Source organism: Lepus europaeus, chromosome 9 (assembly GCF_033115175.1).
Source record: "Lepus europaeus isolate LE1 chromosome 9, mLepTim1.pri, whole genome shotgun sequence".
Classification (NCBI taxonomy): Eukaryota; Metazoa; Chordata; class Mammalia; order Lagomorpha; family Leporidae; genus Lepus; species Lepus europaeus.
In genome coordinates, this window is record NC_084835.1 from 25,691,798 (window position 1) to 25,715,991 (window position 24,194).

The following is a 24,194-nucleotide window of genomic DNA, read 5'->3' on the forward strand; positions in this document are numbered from 1 at the left end:
AGGAGTATCCTCCCTGTTGACAGAAAGAGGTGAAAAGGTTTGCTTAGAGTCGCACAATAAAGTATGAGCTGATTGAGAACCCAGCTGCTCAGATACCCTTCCCTGAGCATTCTGAGGCCAGAAAGCCCCTCATTCTGAGCTTAGTGCTAAACTGTAGTGGGAGACATGATTGGCATTTGCTGTGGGCCAGACTTGATTCTAGGCATACATACTATTTAATTCTTACAACACTTTGAGGTATGGTATCACTACCTTCATTTTGTAGATACATCCATTGAAGTTCAGAGAGCTATAAGTAACTTGCCTTAGGTTACCAGCTAATAGGTTGCTAAGTTGACATTTGAACCAGATGTGTCTGGCATCAAAACGTATCCCCCATTCCCACCCCAGTAAATGCACCTCTTGGTTTTTTGTTTGTTTGTTTTCCCAGACCCATCTCTGGAAGGCATGTGTGGCCCTGAGCGTGCCCAGCTGGGGGAAGATGGGCAGCAGCCGCCACGGTGCGCCTCAACTACCTCATCTCAGTCTGAGCCTTCAGAGCAGCTTAGGCGCCACCAAGGCAAGATCCTAGCCTCCGAGGACCCCAAAAAGAAGAGAACCCAGAAGCCCTCCCACATGAGGAGAAACATACGGTGAGCTGTGTTCTGGGTAAAGGGGCAGGGAAGGAGTAGCAGTATCACCTTCATCTAAAGGCTGCCCATGGCAGAAACACTGGCTTATGCTGGAGAGTTCTCTCTCCAAAGGAGAAAAGTGGCTGGCCATGTGCCCCATCAGTAGTGAAGATGCAGCGCAGGACCACTAGGCCTGGGCTATCAGAGGGTGCTTCGATCTTGACCCCAACAGACCCTGGGTGGCAGCCCAAAGATGATAGGGTGTTCTGCATTGGACTTTGTTTCTTCCTTTCTGTTTCCTCACGTTTCAAAACAAGAGGAAAGATAAAAGTTGAGTTTTCTGTCTGGCCAAAGCATGGCTTCCTTGAGCTAAAATATGAGCAAATGTGAACCTGCTTAACTTTCCAAATCCCCAATACTCCTTCCTTTTTTTTTGACAGGCAGAGTTAGACAGTGAGAGAGGGGGGCGGGGTCTTCCATTTTCCTTTGGTTCACCCCTCAAATGGCCGCTACGGCCGGCATGTTACGGCCGGCGTGCTGCGCCGATCTGAAGCCAGGAGCCAGGTGCTTCTCCTGGTCTCCCATGCGGGTGCAGGGCCCAAGGACTTGGGCCATCCTCCACTGTACTCCCGGGCCACAGCAGAGAGCTGGACTGGAAGAGGAGCGACCAGGACAGAATCTGGCACCCCAACCAGGACTAGAACACAGGGTGCCGGCGCCGCAGGCAGAGGAGTAGCATAGTGAGCTGGTGCCAGCCATTACTCCTTCCTTTCACCAAAACAATTTGTGCCAATCAAAGTAGAGAAATGGTGTCTTTTTCTCCTCTCACCTTCACTTTAAAAGAAAAAGGCAAACATTACAACTTGAACATAGTGCTCTAAGTTGGGGGATAGGAATGTAGAAGCCCTATAGTCCTACTTCTCCACATAACTATTTTTTTAAAAAGATTTATTTATTTGAAACGCAGAGTTACAGAAAGGCAGAGACAGAGAGGTCTTCCATCCGCTGATTCACTTCCCAGATGGCCACAACGGCCAGAGCTACAGTGATCTGAAACCAGGAGCCAAGAGCTTCTTCTCCATCTCCCAGGAGCCAAAGGACTTGGTCATCTTCCACTACTTTCCCAGGCCATAGCAGAGAGCCGGATTGGAAGAGGAGCAACTGGGACTAGAACTGACATCCATATGGAATGCCAGTGCCACAGGCAGGGAATATTAACCTACTGCACCATAGCGCTGGCCTCCCACATAACTATTTTTTTTTTTTTTAAGATTTATTTTGTTTATTTGAAAGACAGAGTTACAGAGAGAGAGGCAGAGACACAGAGAGAGGTCTTCCATCCGCTGGTTCACTGCCCAGATGGCTGCAATGGCCGGAACTGTGCCAATCCAAAGCCACGAGCCAGGAGCGTCTTCTGGGTCTCCCACATGGGTGCAGGGGCCCAAGGACTTGGGCCATCTTCAACTGCTATCGCAGACCATAGCAGAGAACTGGATCGGAAGAGGAGCAGCCGGGACTAGAACTGGTGCCCATATGGGATGCCAACATTTCAGGCCAGGGCTTTAGCCTGCTGCGCCACAGCGCCGGCCCCCACATAACTATTTTTAATACTGCTTTTCTTCTTTCTGACTTGTATATTATTCTGTTTTACTCTTTTTAAAAAAAAGATTTATTTATTTTATTTGAAAGGTAGAAAAACACAGAGAGGGAAAAACAGAGAGAGAGAGAGGTCTTCCAATCACGGGTTCACTCCCCAAATGGCCACATGCCTGGAACTGGGCCAAACTGAAACCAGGATCCTGGAGCTTCGTCTGGGTCTCCCATGTAGATGCAGGGGCCCAAGCACTTGGGCCAACTTATACTGCTTTCCCAGGCCATAGCAGAGAGCTGGATCGAAAGTGGAGCAGCCAGGACTCAAACTGATGCCCATATGGGATGCTGGCAACTGCAGGTGATGGCTTTACCCACTGTGCCACAGCGCAGGCCCCTTCTCTTTTACTCTTGATTTGTTATGTGCAGAGATGAGTCAGCAGGGGCATCTGACAAGAAGTTGAATAATATGGAAAATAGGGGCAAGTGTTTGTCCTAGTGGTTAAGACGATGCTTGGGACACTTGCCTAGAATGCCTGGGTTTGAGTTCTGAAAATCAGTTTCCTGTAGTGAGCACCCTAGGAAGCCACGTGATGGCTCAAGTAGTTGGGTCCCTGCCATCCATGTGGGACACCCAGATTTAGTTCCCATCTCCTTACTTTGGCTTGGCCCAACCTTGGTTGTTGCAGGCATTTGGGAAGTAAACCAGCAGTTAGAGCTCTCCTTCTATTTCTCTCTCTCCGCCTTTCCAAAAAAATTAATTAACTAATTGATTTAAAATTTAAAAGAATGTATGGGAAGTTTGTTAGCCCAGAACCACTAAGGTTTGAAATCTGTTGTCTCTGTTTCTCTTTTTTCACTCTTCTGGTTGCATGGGTTTGGTGGGACTAAAGTGGCTACTCCTCTTTTGCTCTCAGTTCTCTAAGCTCAGTAGTGGTGATTTCCCTGTTTAGCTTGCCTTACATTGTCTGAATTTTAAGCCAACTCGGGCACTCTCTTCTAATGTTTAGAAAGCTACTCCGGGAAGATCAGTTGGAGCCAGTTACCAAAGCAGCACAACAGGAAGAGTTGGAAAGAAGAAAGCGTCTGGAGCAGCAGAGGAAAGATTATGCAGCCCCCATTCCCACAGTTCCCCTGGAGTTCCTCCCAGGTAAGCGGTAAAGGAGGCAGCAAAGGCCCTGTGCTCCAGGGAGAAGAGACCTTTGGCAGGCACAGTGGTCAGGGACAGACCTGGAATAAAGTTATAGCCTCTCAGGAATCCTTTAAAGTCCTTCAGCTTCTTAAGAGCACCCAACCAGAAGAACTACATTTAAAAAGTAAAGATAACAATATATTCCTTGAATTGCTTTTATTTAGATTGCTATGTGTAACTTTGAATCTCAACATGCCACAGGATTAAGGACCTAGTTTTCTAGTCAGTTGGATTGCAGGAAGCCAGAACCGATAGAGAAAGGGAGTTTTGGAAAGAGGACTAAGAATTGAGAACCTCTGCCTCTTTTCCCAGTGGATACTCCCCATAAGAGAGCAGAGAAGAAGGGCGAGGATTCATTCTAGGAAATATGTTTGAGCTAAATATGGTTCTGACCTGCCTTTCCTTCTTTTTTTTCCCTAGAGGAAATTGTCTTAAGAGCAAGTGATGGTCCCCAACTGCCTCCTCAGGTCTTGGCCCAGGAAGTCATTTGTCTGGACAGTAGCAGTGGCAGTGAGGATGAAAAAAGCAGTCGAGATGGTAAGATCGAGCCAGAGGTGCCTCCCCTTTCTCCTGACCCTCTGTTTTCTCCTTATTTTAACTCAAAGCTGGAAGAGAGAAATAATAAAAATAAAAAATTTTGTAACTGCCAACAGTGGTAACATTAGGCTTCTGTGTCCTCTGCTTTGACAATAGGCAGTAAATTATCTCTGCTCCCATGTGTTTTTGTTTTTCTGTTGTTGTTTCTTGCTGTCTCAGAGGTGATTGAACTGAGCTCTGGAGAGGAGGACACTCTGCACATTGTGGACAGCAGTGAGTCTGTCAGTGAGGAGGATGAGGAAGAGGAGAAGGGGGGCACCCATGTGAATGATATCTTGAACCAGCATGACTCTCTTGGGCGGGTCCTTGTCAACCTGAACCACCCTCCAGAGGAGGAGAATGTCTTCCTGGCCCCTCAGTTGGCCCGGGCCGTGAAACCTCATCAGGTACAGCAAATCTAGACTCTTCTCCTTTTCTTTGCTGTGGACATTGCCTGCTGGTGGTTATTAGCATCACAGTATGTAAAGTATTTGTTTGATACCAACAACAGCTATTGGAAAGGTCTTTTTTTAAAAAAAAAAAAAAAAAAAAAAAAGATTTTTATTTGCTTTGAAACACAGAGGGGAGGTGGAGAGAGAGATATCTCCTGTCTGCTAATTCACTGGCCGAGGCTGGGCCAGGCTGAAGCCAGGAACTTGGAACTCTATCCAGATTTCCCATGTGGATGACAGGGGCTGACATACTTGGGCTATTTTCTGCTTTCCCAGGTACATTAGCACAGAGCTGGATTGGAAGTGGAGTGGCCAGGACTTGAACCAGTGCTCATATTGGATGCCAGTGTCGCAGGTGATGGCTTAACCCACTGTGCCACAATGCCAACCCAGTATCAGAAAGGTCTTGGTGCTTCCTGATTCCTGATGAATTTCTGACACATGAAAGAGAGTTTGCCCTACCATGCAGAAGGTTTTGGAGCTCCTGGCCTAATAATCTCGTGCCGTCTGCTGCAGGATCAGGAAAACAGATCCCTAAGAGCAGTGCTTTGATTAGGAGGAGAGTGGATGCAGGAGAGAGGTGAGAGAAGTCAGAGGGGTTTTCTGATTGGAGAGAGTTGAGCCGTTGATGTTGATCCAGAAGCTGGGAACAGGATCAGTGAGTTAAAGCTCTGTGAAGCTTGAGGAGGTTGATTCAGCTTAAGAGCTCTAACAACAGGGACTGGCATTGTGGCATAGTAGGGAAAGCTGCCACCTGGGGCACTGGCATCCCATGTGGGCACAGGTTCGTGTCCTGGCTGCTCCATTTCCAATCCAGCTCCCTACTAGTGGCCTGGAAAAAGCAGTGAAAGATGGCTCAGGTGTTTGGGCCCCTGCCACCAGGGAGACCTGGTTGAAGCTCCTGGCTTCAGCTTAGCCCAGCACTGGGCATTGCAGACATCTGGACAGTGGAGGATTGGTATCTCTCTCTCTCTCTCTCTGTCCCTCCCCCTCCCTCCCTCCCTCTTTTCTCCCTCCCTCCTCCCTCCTTCCTCCTTCCATCCCTCTCTATAACTTTCACTATCTAAATAAGTAAGTAAATCTTAGGCCGGCGCCACGGCTCACTAGGCTAATCCTCCGCCTTGCAGCGCCGGCACACCGGGTTCTAGTCCCGGTCAGGGCACCGATCCTGTCCCGGTTGCCCCTCTTCCAGGCCAGCTCTCTGCTGTGGCCAGGGAGTGCAGTGGAGGATGGCCCAGGTCCTTGGGCTCTGCACCCCATGGGAGACCAGGATAAGCACCTGGCTCCTGCCATCGGATCGGCGTGGTGTGCCGGCCGCAGCGCGCCTACCGCGGCGGCCATTGGAGGGTGAACCAACGGCAAAAGGAAGACCTTTCTCTCTGTCTCTCTCTCACTGTCCACTCTGCCTGTCAAAAAAAAAAAAATAATAAATAAATAAATAAGTAAATCTTAAAAAAACATGGCCGGCGCCGTGGCTTAACAGGCTAATCCTCCGCCTTACGGTGCCAGCACAACAGGTTCTAGTCCCGGTTGGGGCGCCAGATTCTATCCCGATTGCCCCTCTTCCAGGCCAGCTCTCTGCTATGGCCCGGGAAGGCAGTGGAGGATGGCCCAAGTGCTTGGGCCCTGCACCCGCATGGGAGACCAGGAGAAGCACCTGGCTCCTGGCTTCGGATCAGCATGATGCGCCAACCGCAGCGGCCATTGGAGGGTGAACCAACGGCAAAAAGGAAGATCTTTCTCTCTGTCTCTCTCTCTCACTATCCACTCTGCCTGTCCAAAAATAAAATAAAATAAAATAAAATAAAATAAAATAAAATAAAATAAAATAAAAAAGAGGGCCAGTGCTGTGGCGTTGAAGGTTAAGCCTTTGCATGCAGTGTCTGCATCCCATATGGGCACTGGTTCGAGTCCTGGCTGCTCCACTTCCAGTCCAGCTCCCTGCTGATGAACCTGGGAGAGCAGTGGAGGATGGCCTATGTGGGAGACCCAGAAGAGGCTCCTGTTTCTTGGCTTCTGCCTGGCGCAGTCCCGGCCATTGTGGCCATTGAGGGAGTGAACCAGCAGATGTAAGATTCTGTGTCTCTGTCTCTGTCTCTCTCTCTCCTTCCCCATATCTACTTTCAAATAAATAAAATAAATTTTTAAAAAAAGGAGATCTCTAACAATGGGACTCTTTTTGTAAAGGGCTACCATGAGGGGATGATGAGCTCCCCAAGGCTGAGGGCAGGCTGAGTGAAACACGCTGTCAGCAACTTGGTACAGCAGATTGTTATGTCAGAGGGAAGTGTATAGTATAGAGTATATATAGTGTATAGTATATAGGTGAATGCTATTCTGCATTTTCTCTAAGAATATTGTCACCAGCCAGTAGACCAGTCAGGGTATAGGGAAACTTCTGTGGCTGTCCACACCAGCTGTCCATTAGAACGCCTTTTTTCTGCTTAATTCTGATGAATTTGAAAGTGAATAAAGCTAGAGCCCTGGTCTTTACCAGTCCCTCTGACATTTATCTATGTTTCTTCATTGTCAGATTGGTGGAATCCGGTTCCTGTATGATAACCTAGTGGAGTCCCTGGAGAGATTTAAGACCAGTAGTGGCTTTGGCTGTATCCTGGCCCACAGCATGGGTCTGGGGAAGACTTTGCAAGTGATCTCCTTCATCGATGTCCTCTTCCGCCACACGCCAGCCAAAACAGTCCTTGCCATTGTGCCGGTAAGGATTTGGGGACAAGCTTCACCTAATCTCTTGTACTTTGCTGTGCCCTGAAAAGCTTGATGAGCTCAGCTGTAAACATTCCTTAAAACTTTTTCTTTGGCTTTCTGATAGGTTAATACCCTTCAAAATTGGCTGGCAGAGTTCAATATGTGGCTCCCAGCTCCTGAAACCCTTCCAGCTGACAACAAGCCTGAAGAAATCCAGCCTCGATTTTTTAAAGTTCACATCTTGAATGATGAGCACAAGTAGGTGGCCTGCCCTAAGCTCTCTGCCCCATTCCTTTTAAATTATTCCCTGGGATCCAGTTGTCCAGGCAGTCTGAGAATATGCCCCATCCTCCCAGGTTCCCTTGGCTTCTTAATGTGTTCCTCTCTCTGCTTTTGCATTCCATTTTTTTTCTCTGAGTAGCTTTTCAGTAAAGCCAGACTTCTGTAGCCTGGGAAGTTTCTTGTATTATGCTTTAAGATGCTTTTATAGCATGAAGAATCTGTGGACATGGTCACACTTTCCCATGTGTACAGTAATAAAACTCGGCATGATAGAATGGAACCTTCCATCTTCTAGCTTTTTACTCTTTGCATTTATCTTAGAAACTTAACCATCTTCTTGTTCTTTAAGATTTATTTATTTGAAATGCAGAGTTACAGAGCAAGAAGGAAAGACAGAGAAAAGAAATCTTCCATCCCCTGGTTCACTCCCCAAATACCCTCAGTGGCCGGAGCTGGGCTGATCCAAAGGCAGAAGCCAGGAGCTCCTTATGGGTCCCCCACATGGGTACAAGGACTGAAGTACTTGGGCCATCTTCTGCTTTCCCTGGCACATGAGCAAGGAGCTGGATCAGAAGTGGAACATCCGAGATCCAAGTCAGAGCCTATATGGCATAAGCAGCTGGGACTTGAACTGACAGCCATACGGCATGCCAGCACTGCAGACAGCAGCTTAACCCACTGTGCCATAGCATCAGCCCCTAAACTATATCAGCACTAAACTATAGTTGGATTTTTTTTTTCTTTAAAATAGTTACTTATTTGAAAGGCAGATGACAGAGATACTATCTTCCATCTGCTGGTTCCCTCTCCAAATGGCTGCAACAGCCAGGGCTGGGCCAGGCCAGAGTCAGGAGCCAGGAACACCATTAGGCCTCCCACATGGGTGGCAGGAACGCAAGTACTTAGGCCATCATCTGATGCTTCCCAGGCACTTTAGCAGGAAGCTGGATTAGAACCAGAAGTGAGACTCAATCCCAGGCCCTCCAATATGGGATATGAGTGACCCAAGCAGTGGCTGTTAACCCCCTGCAGTGCAATACCTGCTTATACAGGTGGCCTTAAATGGTACAACTTCCAAAACTTAAAAAAAAAAATTATTTTATTTATTTGTTATGTAGAGTGACAGAGAGGGAGCGACAGAAAAAGAGAGATCTTCCATTCACTGGTTCACTCTCAAAATGGCTACAACAGCCAGGGCTGGATCAGGTGGGAGCAAGGAGCCAGGAACTGTATTTGGGTCTGCCATAAGGGTGGAAGGTGACCCAGTCTTCCACTGCTTTCCCAGGTGCTATGCATTAGCATTTGCAAGGAGCTGGATCAGAAGCCCAGCAGAACTTGAACCGGTGCTCCCAATATGGGATGCTGGTATTGCAAGTGGTGGCTTAATCTACTGAGCCACAATACCAGCCCCAACTTCCAAAACTTTGAAAGGTACAAATTTTGTTTTTGATTTAAATAAAATTATTTATGTCTCCATTTTATAAGGTCAACCTGATTTCCAAAAATCTAAAGCTATTTTTTGATCCAAGCTACCTATCCTTATGGTGCTTTCCCTTCATTGGCTTGGATTAATTAAGAAGATAAACTTTATATTTTGTGGAGGCTGCCTTTGGGATGTTGGTTCATACATATCAGAAGCAGGCAGTTATCCTAGTGGTTAAGACACCTGCATCCTACATCAGAGTACCTTGGTTCCATTCCGGTCTTCTAATGCCAGTTTCCAATACAGACCCTGGAAGGCAGTGGTGATGGCTCAAGTAAGTGAATTCTTGTCCACAGGTGGAAGACATGAATTGCATTCTCAACTGCTGGCTCTGGCCCAGCTCCAGCTCTTCGGGACATCTGGGGAGTGTACCAGCAGAAGATGAGAGCTCTCTGTGTCTTTGTCTATCTCTGTGCCTCTCTAATAAATTCCATATATATAAAAACCAGCAGACCGTGATACCATGATGACTTGTTCTCCTTTCTTAGGTTTCAGGACTGTTAGTGCATGTACAGTCAGTGAAGTACAATAAGGACTCAGGTGTTTAGGAGTAGAGTCACTGTGCTGAGGGTCAGCTGGGCTCTGCTGCTCTTGTCCCTTTACAGTTTATCCTCGGCTCTTTACTCCCTGGAACCTGGGGAGGTGAAATGCAGAATGTTGCCTTTTCTTCTGTTATTCCCATGTGTTTGTCTTGAAATGTTCCCTCAAACCTTGAATTGTAGTCATGTGTATACCTCCAAGGTGGTTGCTATTTTCTCTACCTTTTGCCACTGCTGTTTGACCATCACCAGTAAGCCAGTCCATCTGCACTGCAATTAGTATCTCTGGGATGTTAGGCAAATCCTTGGGTAGTTGGATAGCCCTATGCTTGGCACCACATGAAATCTTTGGCAATGAAGAGCCCTGAATGTATATCAACATGACTTTGATTGTGAGGAATTCTTCCTGGAGAGCAGCAGAAACAGTAATACTTTTTTCTCTGTCCACCTTTAAAAAAAAACAAAAAACAAACAGCACTCTTGAGATACAATTCATATCTCACACAATTTTCTCTGTTCACTCTTGCAGGACGATGGCATCTCGTGCTAAAGTGATGGCTGATTGGGTGTCAGAGGGTGGGGTGCTGCTGATGGGGTATGAAATGTACAGACTCCTCACTCTGAAGAAATCCTTTGCCACAGGTAGAACGAAGAAGTCCAAGAAACGCTCTCACCCGGTCATCATTGATCTGGATGAGGAGGATCGCCAGCAGGAGTTTCGGAGAGGTGGGTAGCCTTTCCCAGGAATACTCTTGGGGGGTTTTGAGGAAAGAGGAAATAGTGTCTGTTGATAGCACCTAGTCAAATGTGAAGTGCATTATTGCTGTGAGTTGTCATGTAATGGAAGTCCTGGTCCCCCCGCTAGGTGGAACGAGCTCCATGGCTCTCAGGAGGTGCTGCTTGCTTTGCCAGCAGTGCAACTTTGATGAGGCTAGGCCATCCACTGGTGAAGGGGGACTCCTGTCCATCTTTCTCTGTTTCTCTTACATAACAGTTGGGAGAGACCCATTCCCTTTACTACTTCTTAGAGATGTTCTGAGAAAACATTTAGAAATTAGGTTAAATTCCTAATATAGGGGCCAGTGTTATGGCATAGCAGGTTAAGCCTCTGCCTGCGACACCTGCATCCCATATGGGCACCAGTTTGATTCCTGGCTGCTCCAATTCCAATCCAGTTTCCTGGTAAAGGCTTGAGAAAAGCAGCGGAATATGACCCAAATACTTGGGCCTCTGCATCCATGTAGGAGACCCTGAAGAAGCTCCTGGTTATGACTTTGGAACAGCCCATCTCCTGCTGTTTGAAGCCATCTGGGGAACGAACCAGCAGAAGGAAGATCTCTCTCTTTTCTCCTCTACTCTTCCTCCTCCTCTTTCTCCTGCTCCTCTTCCTCCTCTCCCTGTAACTCTGCCTTTCAACTAAATCTTTTTTAAAATTCCCTAACAGAGTAGTAGTGCTTATGAATTTCTAAAAAGGAATTTATACCAGTTGCTTTAGTGGAAACCATTCCTCTAAGTCCTAATTCTTCCCTTTTCTGAGGAGCTTTGCTGATTTTGAAAACTGTTTTTGTTTGTTTTGTTTAAAGATTTATTTATTTTGTAAATAAATCTATCTTGTTCTATTTTCCATGAAGTTTTTTAAAAAGATTTTATTAGGGCTGGAGCTGTGGCGCAGTGGGTTAAATCCCTGGCCTGCAGCGCCAGCATCCCATATGGACACCAGTTTGAGTCCCGGCTGCTCACTTCCAATCCAGCTCTCTGCTATGGCCTGGGAAAGCAGTAGAAGATGGCCTAAGTGCTTGGGCCCCTGCATCCACGTGCGAGACCAGAAGAAGCTCCTGGCTTCAGATAAGCTCAACTCTGGCCATTGTTGTCATTTGGGAAGTGAACTAGCGGATGGAAGACCTCTCTCTCTCTCTCTCTGGCTCTACCTCTCTAAGTAACTCTGTCTTTCAAATAAATAAAATAAATCTTAAAAAAATTTTCTTTATTTTTATTTGAGAGAGAGTTACAGACAGAGAGAGGGAGAGACAGAGAGAAAGGTCTTCCATTTGCTAGTTAACTCCCAAATGGCAGTAATGGCCGGAGCTGGGCCAATTGAAAGCCAAGAGCCAGGAACATCTTCCAGGTCTCCCGTGTGGGTACAGGGGCCCAACAACTTGGGCCATCTTCTGCTTTCCCAGTCATAAGCAGAGAGCTAGTTTGGAAGAGGAGCAGGTAGGACACGAACTGGTGCCCATATGGGATGCCGGTGCCACAGGCTTAGCATACTTTACCATAGTGCTGGCCCTGAAATATTTATTTTATTTTAAAAATATAGTTACCAGAGAGAAAGGGAGAGATCAATCTTCCATATCTCATTCATTCCCCAAATGGCTACAATAGCTGGGGCTGGGCCAGGCTGAAGGTTAGAGCTAGAAATTCCATCTGGTTTTCCCACCTGGATGGCAGGGGCCGAAGAAGTTGGGCCATCCTCTGCTGCTTTCCCAGGCACATTAGCAGAGAGCTGGACTGGAAACAGAGCAGCTGAACCGATGTTCATGTGGTATGCTGGTGTCAAAAGTGGCAGCTTAGCTCACTGTGCCACAATGCCACCCCAGAAATAAATTTTTAAGGGCTCAGCTCAGAGCCCATTTCATTTTATAGGTCTTCAAGGGTGGGAAACCTTCTTTCTGTGAAGGGCCATTTGGATATTTATAACATCATTCACAGACCATATAACATTATCAACTTAAAAATTAGCCTGCTATAGATTTATTGAATTCTGAGTTTCATAGGAAGTTGCCTTGGCAGGACCAGACCAAATGATTTTGTGGGACTTGTACAGCCCACAGGCCAGACGTTCCCCACCTCTGAATGAGATTATATTTGTTCTAGGTTTGCTTCTGTAGTAGAGGTGGGATGAATTTATCATTTAGCTGACCAGTGAAAAACTATGGGAAAGCCTTGTCCTTTGTCTGGCTCCTACCAGCCAGCCCTCAGGTGGAGCCGAGCATCCAGACACATTTTAATCCTAAGCTAGCACTCTGTAAATTTCCTCCCTCTGCTGCCCGGCTGGTGTAAACTCTAGGAATGCAGGTCAGTTTTACAATTAGTCTAAAGAAAAAAATAAGGAAAGGGATGGGGGAAAGGGGATTTTTATTGCAAGGGTCAGTGGCCAGGTTAGCGTCACATCAAATGCACAGGAGCGTGGCTGGCTGGCTCCCTTTCATCATTGGGGGCTGACTCTTGCTTTCCTGCTTCCTTCATTTCTTCTGTCTCCTCCAGGGTGCACCCCTACTTCTCATATTATTGACTAAGAACAGACCCTCTCACCCTCTGACCGCGGATCCTCTTCCCTCCCTAGAGTTTGAGAAGGCCTTATGCCGCCCTGGCCCTGATGTGGTGATCTGTGATGAGGGCCACCGCATCAAAAACTGCCAGGCCAGCACCTCACAGGCTCTGAAGAACATTCGCTCTCGCCGCCGGGTGGTGCTGACTGGGTACCCCCTGCAGAACAACCTCATCGAGTATTGGTGCATGGTGGACTTTGTGCGTCCAGACTTCCTTGGCACCCGGCAAGAATTCAGCAACATGTTTGAACGCCCTATCCTGAATGGGCAGTGTATTGACAGCACACCTCAGGATGTCCGTCTCATGCGGTACCGGAGCCATGTCCTGCATAGCCTCCTAGAGGGCTTTGTGCAGAGGTGAGCCATCCTCAGGGGCCCCTGGTGCAGTGGGCATGTGAGGCTATTATGAAGGGGAGATATTGGAATTGGAGGACCCCTTCCTAGTGGCACAGTAGAAAAACTTGCTTTTATGTGAATAGCTGGTAGATGTTTCACACTGTTTCAGTCATCTGAAAGTTTGGCTTACAAGTACTTCTCTCAAAAATTTTCTTTAAAGTTACAAGAATCTGCCTCTTGCTGAGAGAAGCAAAAGAGAGCCAGTGTTCTGCTGACATAGGGGAGAGAACAGATGCAGTGGTTCTAAAGGCCTGGCCTTACTAGCTCCCCATCTGAGTAGATGGAGCTTCGACCAGTCAGAAGCAATCTTCTGCTTTTCCCTTGTTGTGATGACATGTGTGGATAAAGCTCAGAGAGGCAGCCTTGAGTTAGACTAAGAACCTGGAAATCCCCTAGTCAGCTGTGACCTGGATAGGTCTCTCTTCTTTTTGTTTTAGTTTCTGTCTTTAAGGTGAGTTTCTTCCAGTGGTTGCTGAACCACTCACTCTGCATTGTTGCAGAGTAGTGCACATTGAGATCCTGAAGCAGGTAATGAGGCCAGAATGGGAGGTTCTGTGTTTATCCTGCAGTGACCCCTCCTGGTCACCCAGCCTCGCCACTTCTGTTCTCTGCCCTGTAGGAGAGGCCACACTGTACTGAAGATTCATCTGCCTGCCAAGGAGGAGAATGTGATCCTAGTGCGGCTCTCCAAGATCCAGAGAGATTTGTACACACAGTTCATGGACCGCTTCCGGGATTGTGGTAGCAGCGGCTGGCTGGGGCTCAACCCTCTCAAGGCTTTCTGTGTGTGCTGCAAGGTGTGTGGGGTCTCAGAGAAGACTGAGATGGGGACTAAGGACATACGTGGTTCCCAGTGAGGTACTTTGCTGAGAGTGCTTGATAAAGGAAAAATAAACTGAGAGGGAGGCCACCTCAGTTCATTGCACGGGGAGTTTGGGAACTCCAAGGAGAGATGTGTGGTGATGTGCCACACATTGCTCTAGGTGCCCTCACAGGTGTAGTATAACTGAGACCAGAGTGATGCCAAACTTGGGAAGTCATTTTGTTTCTCACTGATTTTTTTTTTCACTTGTAAAAGGGGATGGTAGAGGAATATTGTGAGACAGACTGGTTTGACTGCTAGTATAATTGGGATTCAAGAAATACATGGCTTGGCCGGCGCCGCGGCTCAATAGGCTAATCCTCTGCCTGCGGCGCCGGCACACCGGGTTCTAGTCCTGGTCGGGGAGCCAGATTCTGTCCCGGTTGCTCCTCTTCTAGGCCAGCTCTCTGTTGTGGCCCGGGAGTGCAGTGGAGGATGGCCCAAGTGCTTGGGCCCTGCACCCCATGGGAGACCAGGAGGAAGCACCTGGCTTCTGCCTTCAGATCAGCGCGGTGTGCTGGCCGCAGCGCGCCAGCTGTGGCAACCATTGAAGGGTGAACCAATGGCAAAGGAAGACCTTTCTCTCTGTCTCTCTCTCACTGTCCACTCTGCCTGTCAAAAAAAAAAAAAAAAAAGAAAAAAATACATGGCTTACATAAAGTATTAGGAGTGCCTTTCATTCGATTTTTTAATTAGATTGAGATCTCTCATCTGGTTATGGAAGGACCTGTGTCTTGGACTTGGTTTTTCTGGCTTGCTCTCAACAGATCTATTAGGTATTATTCGTGATTGACAGCTGCTTTAATAAGTCAGCTGGAGATGTGTGTAGGGGACTGGTGGGGTTTGAAAACTTATGTGGCCACAGACCTAGACCAGAGCTAGGAAACTAAAGTCAGTGTGGTCTGTGGTGATGCTTTGGTGCTAGTGTTTCCTTCCGTCTCCTTCCTGCCCTTTACCCAGGAGTTCTCATCTCTCGACAGCACAGTTCCTGCAATGACATGTGATTAGTCATCTAAAAGGCAAACACATTGCATCCATAGGGAGAGATTAGTCTTGTTTCCTATTTCATAGAGTAGCTGAACAGTGAAACTGGGACATTCTTATTCTTATTTGAATATGAATCAAACCTTGTGAAACAGACTTTTTGATTAGGTACCACACACTGGTGTGAACTCTCCCACTCATGTGTTATGGTGGTGAGAGATGAAAGTGAAGACAAATATGCAGGTTCTTTGACTGTGAAGCCATCAGAGATACTGTGATTTTTGGTGTACGGTGTGTACCATTGGCGTGGGGGTATGTGTTTGAGTTGGTGCACAGTTCCAGTCTCCCTGTGTCACCTATGGAATGTTCTCTGTCCTTTGCCCCCCTCTCCCTTTCCTTGAACCTCAGATCTGGAATCACCCTGATGTGCTGTATGAAGCTCTTCAAAAGGAAAACCTGGCTAATGAGCAGGACCTGGATGTGGAAGAGCTTGGCTCTGCGGGGACCAGTGCCCGCTGCCTGCCCCCAGGAACAAAAGGCAAGGGGGAAGATAACACTTTGGCTTCCTCGATGGGAGAGGCAACCAATAGCAAGTTCCTACAGGGAGTTGGCTTCAACCCTTTCCAGGAGCGAGGCAACAACATTGTCACATATGAATGGGTGAGTCAAAGAGATCATTCAGTAACTAAACTGTTCAAGGGATATGCAAGGCCTACCTGAGAAGGGAGTGGGAATGTACCTGTACTATACTGCCAGGGTCTCTGCAGGAATCTATAAAGGTAGCCAGTGAACTGTGCCTGGGAGGGAGAGTTTTATTTCTGGTGATCTAACTGTGGGTCTGCTCCAAACTGCCTCATTTCTTTATTACAGGCTAAGGACCTTCTGACTAATTACCAGACTGGAGTCTTAGAGAACTCTCCCAAGATGGTACTCCTTTTCCACCTGATTGAGGAAAGTGTGAAGCTTGGGGATAAGATCCTCGTGTTCAGGTAGGAAGAGAAATTCCCAGCTAAGGCTATGGGTCTTATGGTAAGACGTGGCATGGGCCACACCAACCCTGCAACCAGGTGCTTTTCATAAGGACCGTCTTACATCTCATCTCTCTTAGGGTTTTTCTTTATCCAGTGCAGTTTCTCCAATTCAGAGTCCTAGGCTAACATTGGAGATTATAGTCTAATCCTTCAAGCTGTGGCCCAGGCCAAATCTGGCTAACCTGTTTTATTCAACACAAGACTAATCAATTTTTACCTTTTCAGAGGGTTGTTTTAAAAAAAGGAAAAAAGAGAAATATACAGCAGGGAGTATCTGTGGTCTACAAAACCTAAATATTTGTTATTTGACCTTTTACACAAAGTGTTTACTTGCCTGGGTCTAATCTGCTTATATTCCTCCTTGGTCTTTTTTTTTTTTCTTTTTTCTTTTTTTAAGCTTTGGTATGTAAGATCAAATAAGTGATGTGATTTGTTCCCAAGTCATATTCTCAGTCTGGCTAGGGCTGGGAATCTCATCAGGGCCTGACTCCCCCCCCAGACAGACATAAAGTAGATTGTTTCTTCCTTGTTCCGATCAGATTATGCCCTGGGACAGCCCAGTGCAGCAGCCTGGCTTCAGAGCCTCAGAGTGAAGGCTTCCACATGTGACATACTTTGAGAGCACAGCAGTGATTCTAACCTTGAGACAGCCTAGTGTTCCCCTGATTTTATAGGTCACTTCTGAGGAGACTGGCTGTCTACTTATTTTGGAAACAGCTGAGCGATTCTGTCTCCCTAATAAGACCTATTGATTGCCAGAAGCCCATAATCAGATGAAATATACATTCATGCAGCACTAGTTTTTGAATGCTGAATGCTATCTGTTATTGTGCATTGAGCTCAACAACAGGATTTTTTAAATTAGGAAGTAAGGAATGGAGAAAGTGGAGAAGCTTTTCAATGAAGTGATATGGTAATAAATGGATGACCCTCTTCCCTTTATAACTAGGGAAAATATCCTTGGTTTTCTTGCTGGGGTTACCTCTAATGGGGAGAAAGTTGTGGGGGCTCCCATTCTCAGAAGGTTGCACATAAGTGTGGACATTAGGAACAAGGTTCTTTTGGACGTGGGAGCCATCTGAACCAAATGTTCTCCCTTTTAGCCAGAGCCTTTCCACCTTGGCTCTCATTGAGGAGTTCTTGGGGAAACGAGAAGTGCCCTGTCTGCCTGGTGCCGAGGGACAAGGAGCACAGAAGTGGGTTCGCAACGTCAGCTACTTCCGTGAGTTCATTGTTACTTTGTCCCTAGAGCCTTGGCAAGGTCTTCTTCCTTTTCTCCTAGTCTACTCTCTATCAAATGCATAGGAATAGTTGTGATTATCCAAGGAACAGGAAGATACTAAAAGCCAGCTGTTGTGTACATGGCTCTGTACTGGGCTGGGGGCCTTGGGAGAGATAGGAGAATGCAAAGAGTTGGAAGACTTAGGCCTTTTCTTCATCTGAGATATGATAATCCAAGGACAAATGTGAAGTAACCCGGAATAAGTACCCTGATTTCAGTTCTAAGGAAGATAGATTCATTGTGCTGAAGATGGTTAGAGAAGGCTTCCCAAAAAGATGCGAGGAGTTTGAATATACAAAACTAGTGAGACCTAAAAGTCATTCCAGGCAGAAGGAGCAGAGTGAACACAAGCTGGATTATGCATTCTCTGTGGAGGAGACAGTACCACAAAAGGAATGAAAATTAGTTTTCTGGGTGGTCAGCGTGAAAAAAATGTAACCTTTTTAAATGTGCAAATCACAAATGCACATACAACACACATACTAGAATTTCATGGAGGAATAGTGTGATTGGGAAAAAGTTGTCTAAAATGTCTCCTTAGGGAACAGTAAGAAAGAAAAGTAGTTGAGAAATATTGACCTCAGCACAGTTGACATTTGGGCCAGATAATTCTTTGTTGTAGGGCTTAAATAGCAGCATCCCTGGTCTCTACTCACTAGGTGGCAGTAGCGGTTCCCAGTTTTGACAATAAAAATGTCTCCAGACATTTCCAGATGTGCCAGGGGAATGGGAGGGTGGAGAAATCATCCTCCTTGGAAGCCACTGACCTAAAGGGAGGATTTAGAGACGTGGAAGGAAACCAGTATTGGAGGAGGACTGGTATTATGGTGCAGTGGATTAAGCTGCTACCTGCAATGCCAGCATCCCATTTCATTGCCAAGTCGAATCCTGGCTGCTCCACTTCCAATTCGGCCCCCTGCTAATGCTCCTGGGAAAGCAATAGAAGACAGCCCAAGTGTTTGGGCCCCTGTACCAGTGTGGGAAATTCACATGAAGCTGCTGACTTTGGCCTGGCCCAGCCCCAGCCACTGGGGCCAGCTTACTAGCTTGTTCACTCACTCGCTCTCTCTGTCCCTCTCTCTGCAATTCTGCCTTTCAAGTAAATAAAATCTTTTAAAAAAGAGATGTGAGGTTCACGGGGTGGCTAGGAGACCCCCAGCACAAGCTCTGGCCCCAGAACTTGTTACTGTGGGATGGCCCACTGAGTAAGTGGTGAACTGTACTTGGAAATTTTAGGAACTCAGGTTGGAAAGGCAGGTTGAGGTCCTGATTGAGAAACCCAGTACCAGGCTATTAAACTATTGCCTCTGTACTCCATGTGGTATTTTATACCCATGACTTTGCCCTTTATCAGAGGTGAGAGATTTTGTCTGTCCTCTCTTATTCATGCTTCCTCATAACTGAAGGGTTTTTTTTTCTGCTTCCTTGGAGCTTCCCTCCTTTCATTCATGTGTATCATTCCACAGTTCCTGATCAGTTTCTTTTGTGTATAGGAGACCTAGATTGCATTCCTGCTTTTTGACTCCAACTGCCTCTGTCCAGCCCTGACTATTGTAGTTACTTGGGGAGTGAACCAGCAGATGAGAGCTCTGTCTGTCTCTCTCTGGTTCTCAAATAATACACAGTTTAAAAAAAATTTTTTTTTAATTTATTTGAAAGTCAGAGCTATGGAGAGAGAGGGAGAAACAGAGAGAGAGAGGTTCTCCATTTCTTGGTTCATTCCCCAGATGGCTGCAACAGCCAAGGCTGGGCCAGGCCGAAGCCAGGAGCTTCCTCCTGGTCTCCCAAGTACTTGGGCCATCCTCTGCTGTCTTTTCCAGGCCACTAGCAGGGAGCTGGATCAGAAGCACCCATATGGGATGCCTGCATCACAGGTGGTGGTGTTACCTATTACTCCACAATGCCAACCACAATAAAAACTTTTTAAAATGAAAATTCCTGTTAGAAGAACATCAAAACTCAAAACTCTTAGACCTTTATTCACCAGGACTTTAGGCCAATGTTTTACCAGCTCTTAAGCACTCCTAAGTCAGGAACCCTACCCTCAGAAACTAAAGGATTATAATGTATTGTGGTGTAGCGGGTAAAGCCACCGCCTGCAATGCCAGCATCCCGTATGGGCACCAGTTCAAGTCCTGGCTACTCCATTTCCGATCCAGCTCTCTGCCATGGCCAGGGAAAGCAGTAGAAGATGATCTAAGTCCTTGGGCCCCTGCACCCATGTGGGAGATCCAGAGGAGGCTCCTGGCTCCTGGCTTCAGATCAGTGCAGCTCCAGCCCTTGTAGCCAATTGGGGAGTGACCCAGTGAATGGATGATATCTCTCTCTCTCTGTGTAACTCTTTCAAATAAATAAATAAATAAATCTTTTAAAAAAATAAAAACATATAATCTGTTGCACATGAGAATCACCTAGGAATATTTTCAAATGCCTAGGCAGATATTTTCAGATGCCTAGGCATCTTACTGTAGACCCATGATAATGTTCGGGTGATGGGATCTGAACACTGCCATGTTTCTGTTTGCTTTGTTTTGTTTTTGTTTCTATTTATTCATTTGTTTATTTTAAAGATTTACTTATTTATTTGAAAGACAGAGTGACAGAGAGAGGGATGGAGACAGATCTTCCATCTGCTGGTTTACTTTCCAAACAGCCACCAAAGCCGGGGTTGGATCAGGCTGAAGCTGGGAGCCTGGAACTCCATCTGGGTCTCCCATGTATGTGCAGGGGCCCAAGCACTTGGGCCATCTTCCACTGCTTTCTCAGGTGAATTACCAGGGAGCTGGATTAGAAGCAGAGCAGCCAGAACTTGAGTGCCAGATCATATGGGATGACGGTGTCACAGGTGGCAATTTAACCCACTGTACCACAATACCAGCTCCTGCTTTGTTTTGTTTTTGAAACTTTTCTCCCTGGGCCCAGTGCTGTGGCATAGCAGGTTAAGCCTCTGCCTGTAGCACCAGCATCCCATAAGGGCGCTGGTTGGGTCCTGGCTGCTCCACTTTCAATCTAGCTCCCTGATAATGCTCCTGGGAAAGTAGTAGAGGATGGCCCAAGTGCTTGAGCCTCTGCACCCATGTGAGACCTTTAAAGAGGCTCCTGGTTTTGGCCTGGCCTAGCCCCAGCCATTGCAGGCATTTGAAAAGTGAACTAGCAGATGAAAGATTCATTCATTTTCTCCTCCTTCCCCTCACCCCCATTCCCCTGTAACTCTGCTTTTCAAATAAATAAACTGAAAATCAAAACAAAAACAAACAAACAAACAAAAAAAAACCAAAAACTTCTCTGCCCCTCCATCTGTCTCTCTGCCTCTTAATTAAATTTTTTCTTTTCTTTTTTTTTTCTTTCCTTTTCTTTTTTTTTTTCTTTTCAGAAAATGAGGCTGACGTTTAATCTAGCAGTTAAGAGGCCCCCAGCTAACGATGACTCAGGAGGCAGTGGTAATGACTCAAATAATTGGGTCCATGCCACCCATCTGGGAGACCTGGATTGAGTTCCCTGCCTCCCAGCTTCGCCCAGCTCAGTCCTGGCTGTTGGGGACATTTGGGGAATAAACCAGCAGATGGGAGCTCTCTCCTCCTTTCTGCCTCTCAAATAAATAATTAAATATTTAAAAACAATACATTTGCCAAGTGATTGTGCCCTCACTTCTTGTGATTTTCCTTTCTTCCTAGGGCTGGATGGTAGCACCCCTGCCTTTGAGAGAGAGCGGCTCATTAATCAGTTCAATGATCCTAGCAACCTTACCACCTGGCTCTTCCTTCTCTCCACACGGTGAGTGAAGCCTGAGAAGAGAGGCCAGAGGAGTGTGTCTGGGCAGTTGGTCCCTGGGAAGTACCTCAAAACTCATCCAGGTGCTGTCAAAAGAGTCTGCTTAAGTCTGTAATTTGTCTTTGAGGTCAGAGAGGGAATCCCAAAAAGAAGCTGTATTAGAAGGGAGTCCTGGGGCCAGCGCTGTGGCATAGTGGGTAAAGCCACCACCTGCAGTGACAGCATCCCATGTGGGCTCTGGTTTAAGTCCTAGCTGCTCCATTCTAATCCAGCTCTCTGCTATGGCGTGGGAAAGCATAGAATATGACCCAAGTCCTTGGGCCTCTGCACCCTTGTGGGAGACCTGGAGGAAGCCCCTGGCTCCTGGCTTTGGATCAGCACAGCTCCAGCCATTGCGGCCAATTCAGGGTGAACCAGTGGATGGAAAACTTCTCTCTCTGTCTGCCTCTCCTTCTCTCTCTATGTAACTCTTTCAGAGAAATAAATAAAAGTTTAAAAAAAAAAAAAAAAGGAGGGAGTCCTGATAGTGTCATAAACGTCTTTGAGATCTTTGTTAAGTGGTTGTGGTTAGCTTTTCTCAAGGAGTGTTGTGAGGCTTAGATGATTTGACAGATGTGGAAGTGCTTTAACAAGCAGAGAAAGCACTATCACTGTAACTCTTAAGGGCTGATGGCGTCGTCTCATGACAAGCAGCTTGAAGACTGTACTGCCTCTGTTCTCAGAATGCCCTTCTCAGGGTACGAGCCCATTGTTTTCCTAAGCTGGTAGACTAAAAACACTGAGAAACCTGTGTGCTAAAGTTCCCACTTGCCAAGGACATCACTCAGAGGCCTTAATTTTTGCAGAGAGCTGAAGAGTCAATTTTCCTTCTGAGCTGTAGGCACTTCCATTTTAATTTCAAGACACACTTTGCAGTGCCTGACAGGACAACAAAATCCTCAAATATGTTGTGCTTAGAGGAAAGAGAATGATACTGGGGTAGGAGTAACAGAGGGCAAAATGGATTTGAAAATATCTCTTTGTAACTGTTGACTTATGTTTTAAAGGGCTGGATGCTTGGGTGTGAATCTGATTGGTGCCAACCGAGTGGTGGTGTTCGATGCTTCCTGGAACCCTTGCCATGATGCCCAGGCAGTATGTCGGGTATACCGATATGGCCAGAAAAAGCCCTGTCACATCTATCGCCTTGTGGCCGATTATACCCTTGAAAAGAAGATCTATGACCGTCAGATTTCCAAGCAGGGCATGTCAGGTGGGCCATCTTTCAGGCTCAGGGGAGGCACATCATAAAGGCCACTCTTCTTACAATATCAAAGATGGGAGAGGAGGGGCAGGATGTGGGAACACAGACAGACTTTGAATCGCAGGAATCTAGCAGTTCCTCCCATCTTATTCTGCTTATTGCTTGAAGAGGTTAACCACAACTTGTTGAAGGTGGGTTTGATAATCAGAGCCAAGCTAGTTATGCATATTTCTCTTAGGTGATGTTTCCATTTCATCAGGGCTTTGACTTGCAGATATAGGATGACGTTTGTTATTAGTGACAGTTCTGCCATTCACAACCTCCCATCTCTCTGCTAACCTTGGTAGTTGTGTATTTCCAGTCTTCCTTGCCATTTGTTGACTTTCTCCTTGTCTTCTCCCTTCCAGATCGGGTGGTGGATGATCTAAATCCAATGCTGAACTTCACCCGGAAGGAAGTGGAGAATCTACTGCACTTCGTTGAGAAGGAGCCAGCTCCCCAAACATCCTTGAATGTGAAGGGGATTAAAGAGTCAGTCCTGCAGCTTGCCTGTCTGAAGTACCCTCACCTTATCACCAAGGTAAGAACCTGGTATGTGTGCAGTCCCTGGCATGACATCCTCTGTCAGTGCCTTGTTTGGCAAGCTTGCTTCCTCTACCTGAAGCCTTATTTATGCAGATAGCTTAGACACAAGTGTTTCTTTTCCTCCCCCTTCCTGCCTCCAGATGCCTAACCTTACCTCTAGTCCCTGTCCCAGGATGCTGAGCTCAGCCACGTGGAACAGTTTGGTCAGTGTGAGATTTCCTAGCAGAAAGAGAAGGGAAAAGTTCTGAAATGTAGTTGCTCATTCTCTGGAATCCCCCATTCCTTTCGATATGGAAGGCAGGCTCAAGGGTCTACAGCTGGTACAAGGTTAGAGTTATGAGTCATGCTCTTGACAGAAGGCCAATAAACTGCCTCCATGTCTGAGCAGGCTCTCACTGGTCCTGCACATTACTGGTCTTGGCTTCAAAATAAGATTTGTGCATCAGTCATGCTGGCACAAAGACTGCTAATTAAATCAACACCCTCTGTGTCCCTAGGAGCCTTTCGAGCATGAGTCATTGCTCCTCAACCGAAAGGATCACAAGCTGACCAAAGCTGAGAAAAAAGCAGCAAAGAAAAGCTATGAGGAAGACAAACGCACATCAGTCCCCTACACCCGCCCGTCGTATGCTCAGTATTATCCTGCCAGCGACCAGAGCCTGACCAGCATCCCTGCCTTCAGTCAGAGAAACTGGTGAGTCACTCAAAGGCAGGATCTGCTGCTGGGCCAGGCCCAGACACCTTTCATCTGGTTCCTTTTTTAAGCAGAGAGAGCTCCTACAACTGCTTTTTGGCTGCTGTAAACTGACAAGTTCTGTTGTAGGTGCCAGAGCAGTTCCAGAGTTTTAAATGACTCGGATTGTGACTGTTCTGGCTGGAAGAGTGAGCTGCTGGCCTTGTGACTCAGGAGACCCCTGGTGGACCCCTGGGTGGTGTCACCTGTCCTGGGGGGCAGGGGAACAGATTTAACACTTTTTTCTTAAGATTCTAATGTAGAAAAAATACTTGCCAAGTAAGATTCTAAAAGAAATGAAACCATGTAAGATTTTACATAAGACACTGATTTTGTGTGAGTGGATTTGTAGATTTTTATATAGTAAATTGATGATACTCTCAAATAGAAAGTCACTCCTTTTCAAAGCCTTTAGACTTTTCATGTCTGTGTCATTTTCTAAGAAATTATTGTCTAGGAGTGTCTGCTCTTACTCCCGTTCCTTTTTTTCTCTTGTTTGGTCTTTTTTTTTTGTATGTAACAGCCAGAGTATCCTAAACTTTTAGCC

General features: G+C 46.6%; 1 protein-coding gene across 2 annotated transcripts in view; it reads left to right on the top strand.

Moving 5' to 3' along the window:
- Positions 1-24,194, top strand: part of RAD54L2 (RAD54 like 2) — a 134,305-nt gene that overhangs the window by 99,686 nt on the left and 10,425 nt on the right. For both annotated transcript variants that reach the window (XM_062200992.1, XM_062200991.1), the window contains exons 3-18: positions 431-632; positions 3,212-3,351; positions 3,814-3,930; positions 4,150-4,376; positions 6,955-7,137; positions 7,252-7,385; positions 9,961-10,157; positions 12,775-13,117; positions 13,776-13,953; positions 15,411-15,662; positions 15,873-15,991; positions 17,137-17,255; positions 20,990-21,089; positions 22,133-22,338; positions 22,737-22,909; positions 23,412-23,608. In XM_062200992.1, the coding sequence (XP_062056976.1) occupies positions 431-632; positions 3,212-3,351; positions 3,814-3,930; positions 4,150-4,376; positions 6,955-7,137; positions 7,252-7,385; positions 9,961-10,157; positions 12,775-13,117; positions 13,776-13,953; positions 15,411-15,662; positions 15,873-15,991; positions 17,137-17,255; positions 20,990-21,089; positions 22,133-22,338; positions 22,737-22,909; positions 23,412-23,608 (2,887 nt within the window). The remainder of the gene's footprint in view (positions 1-430; positions 633-3,211; positions 3,352-3,813; positions 3,931-4,149; positions 4,377-6,954; positions 7,138-7,251; positions 7,386-9,960; positions 10,158-12,774; positions 13,118-13,775; positions 13,954-15,410; positions 15,663-15,872; positions 15,992-17,136; positions 17,256-20,989; positions 21,090-22,132; positions 22,339-22,736; positions 22,910-23,411; positions 23,609-24,194) is intronic.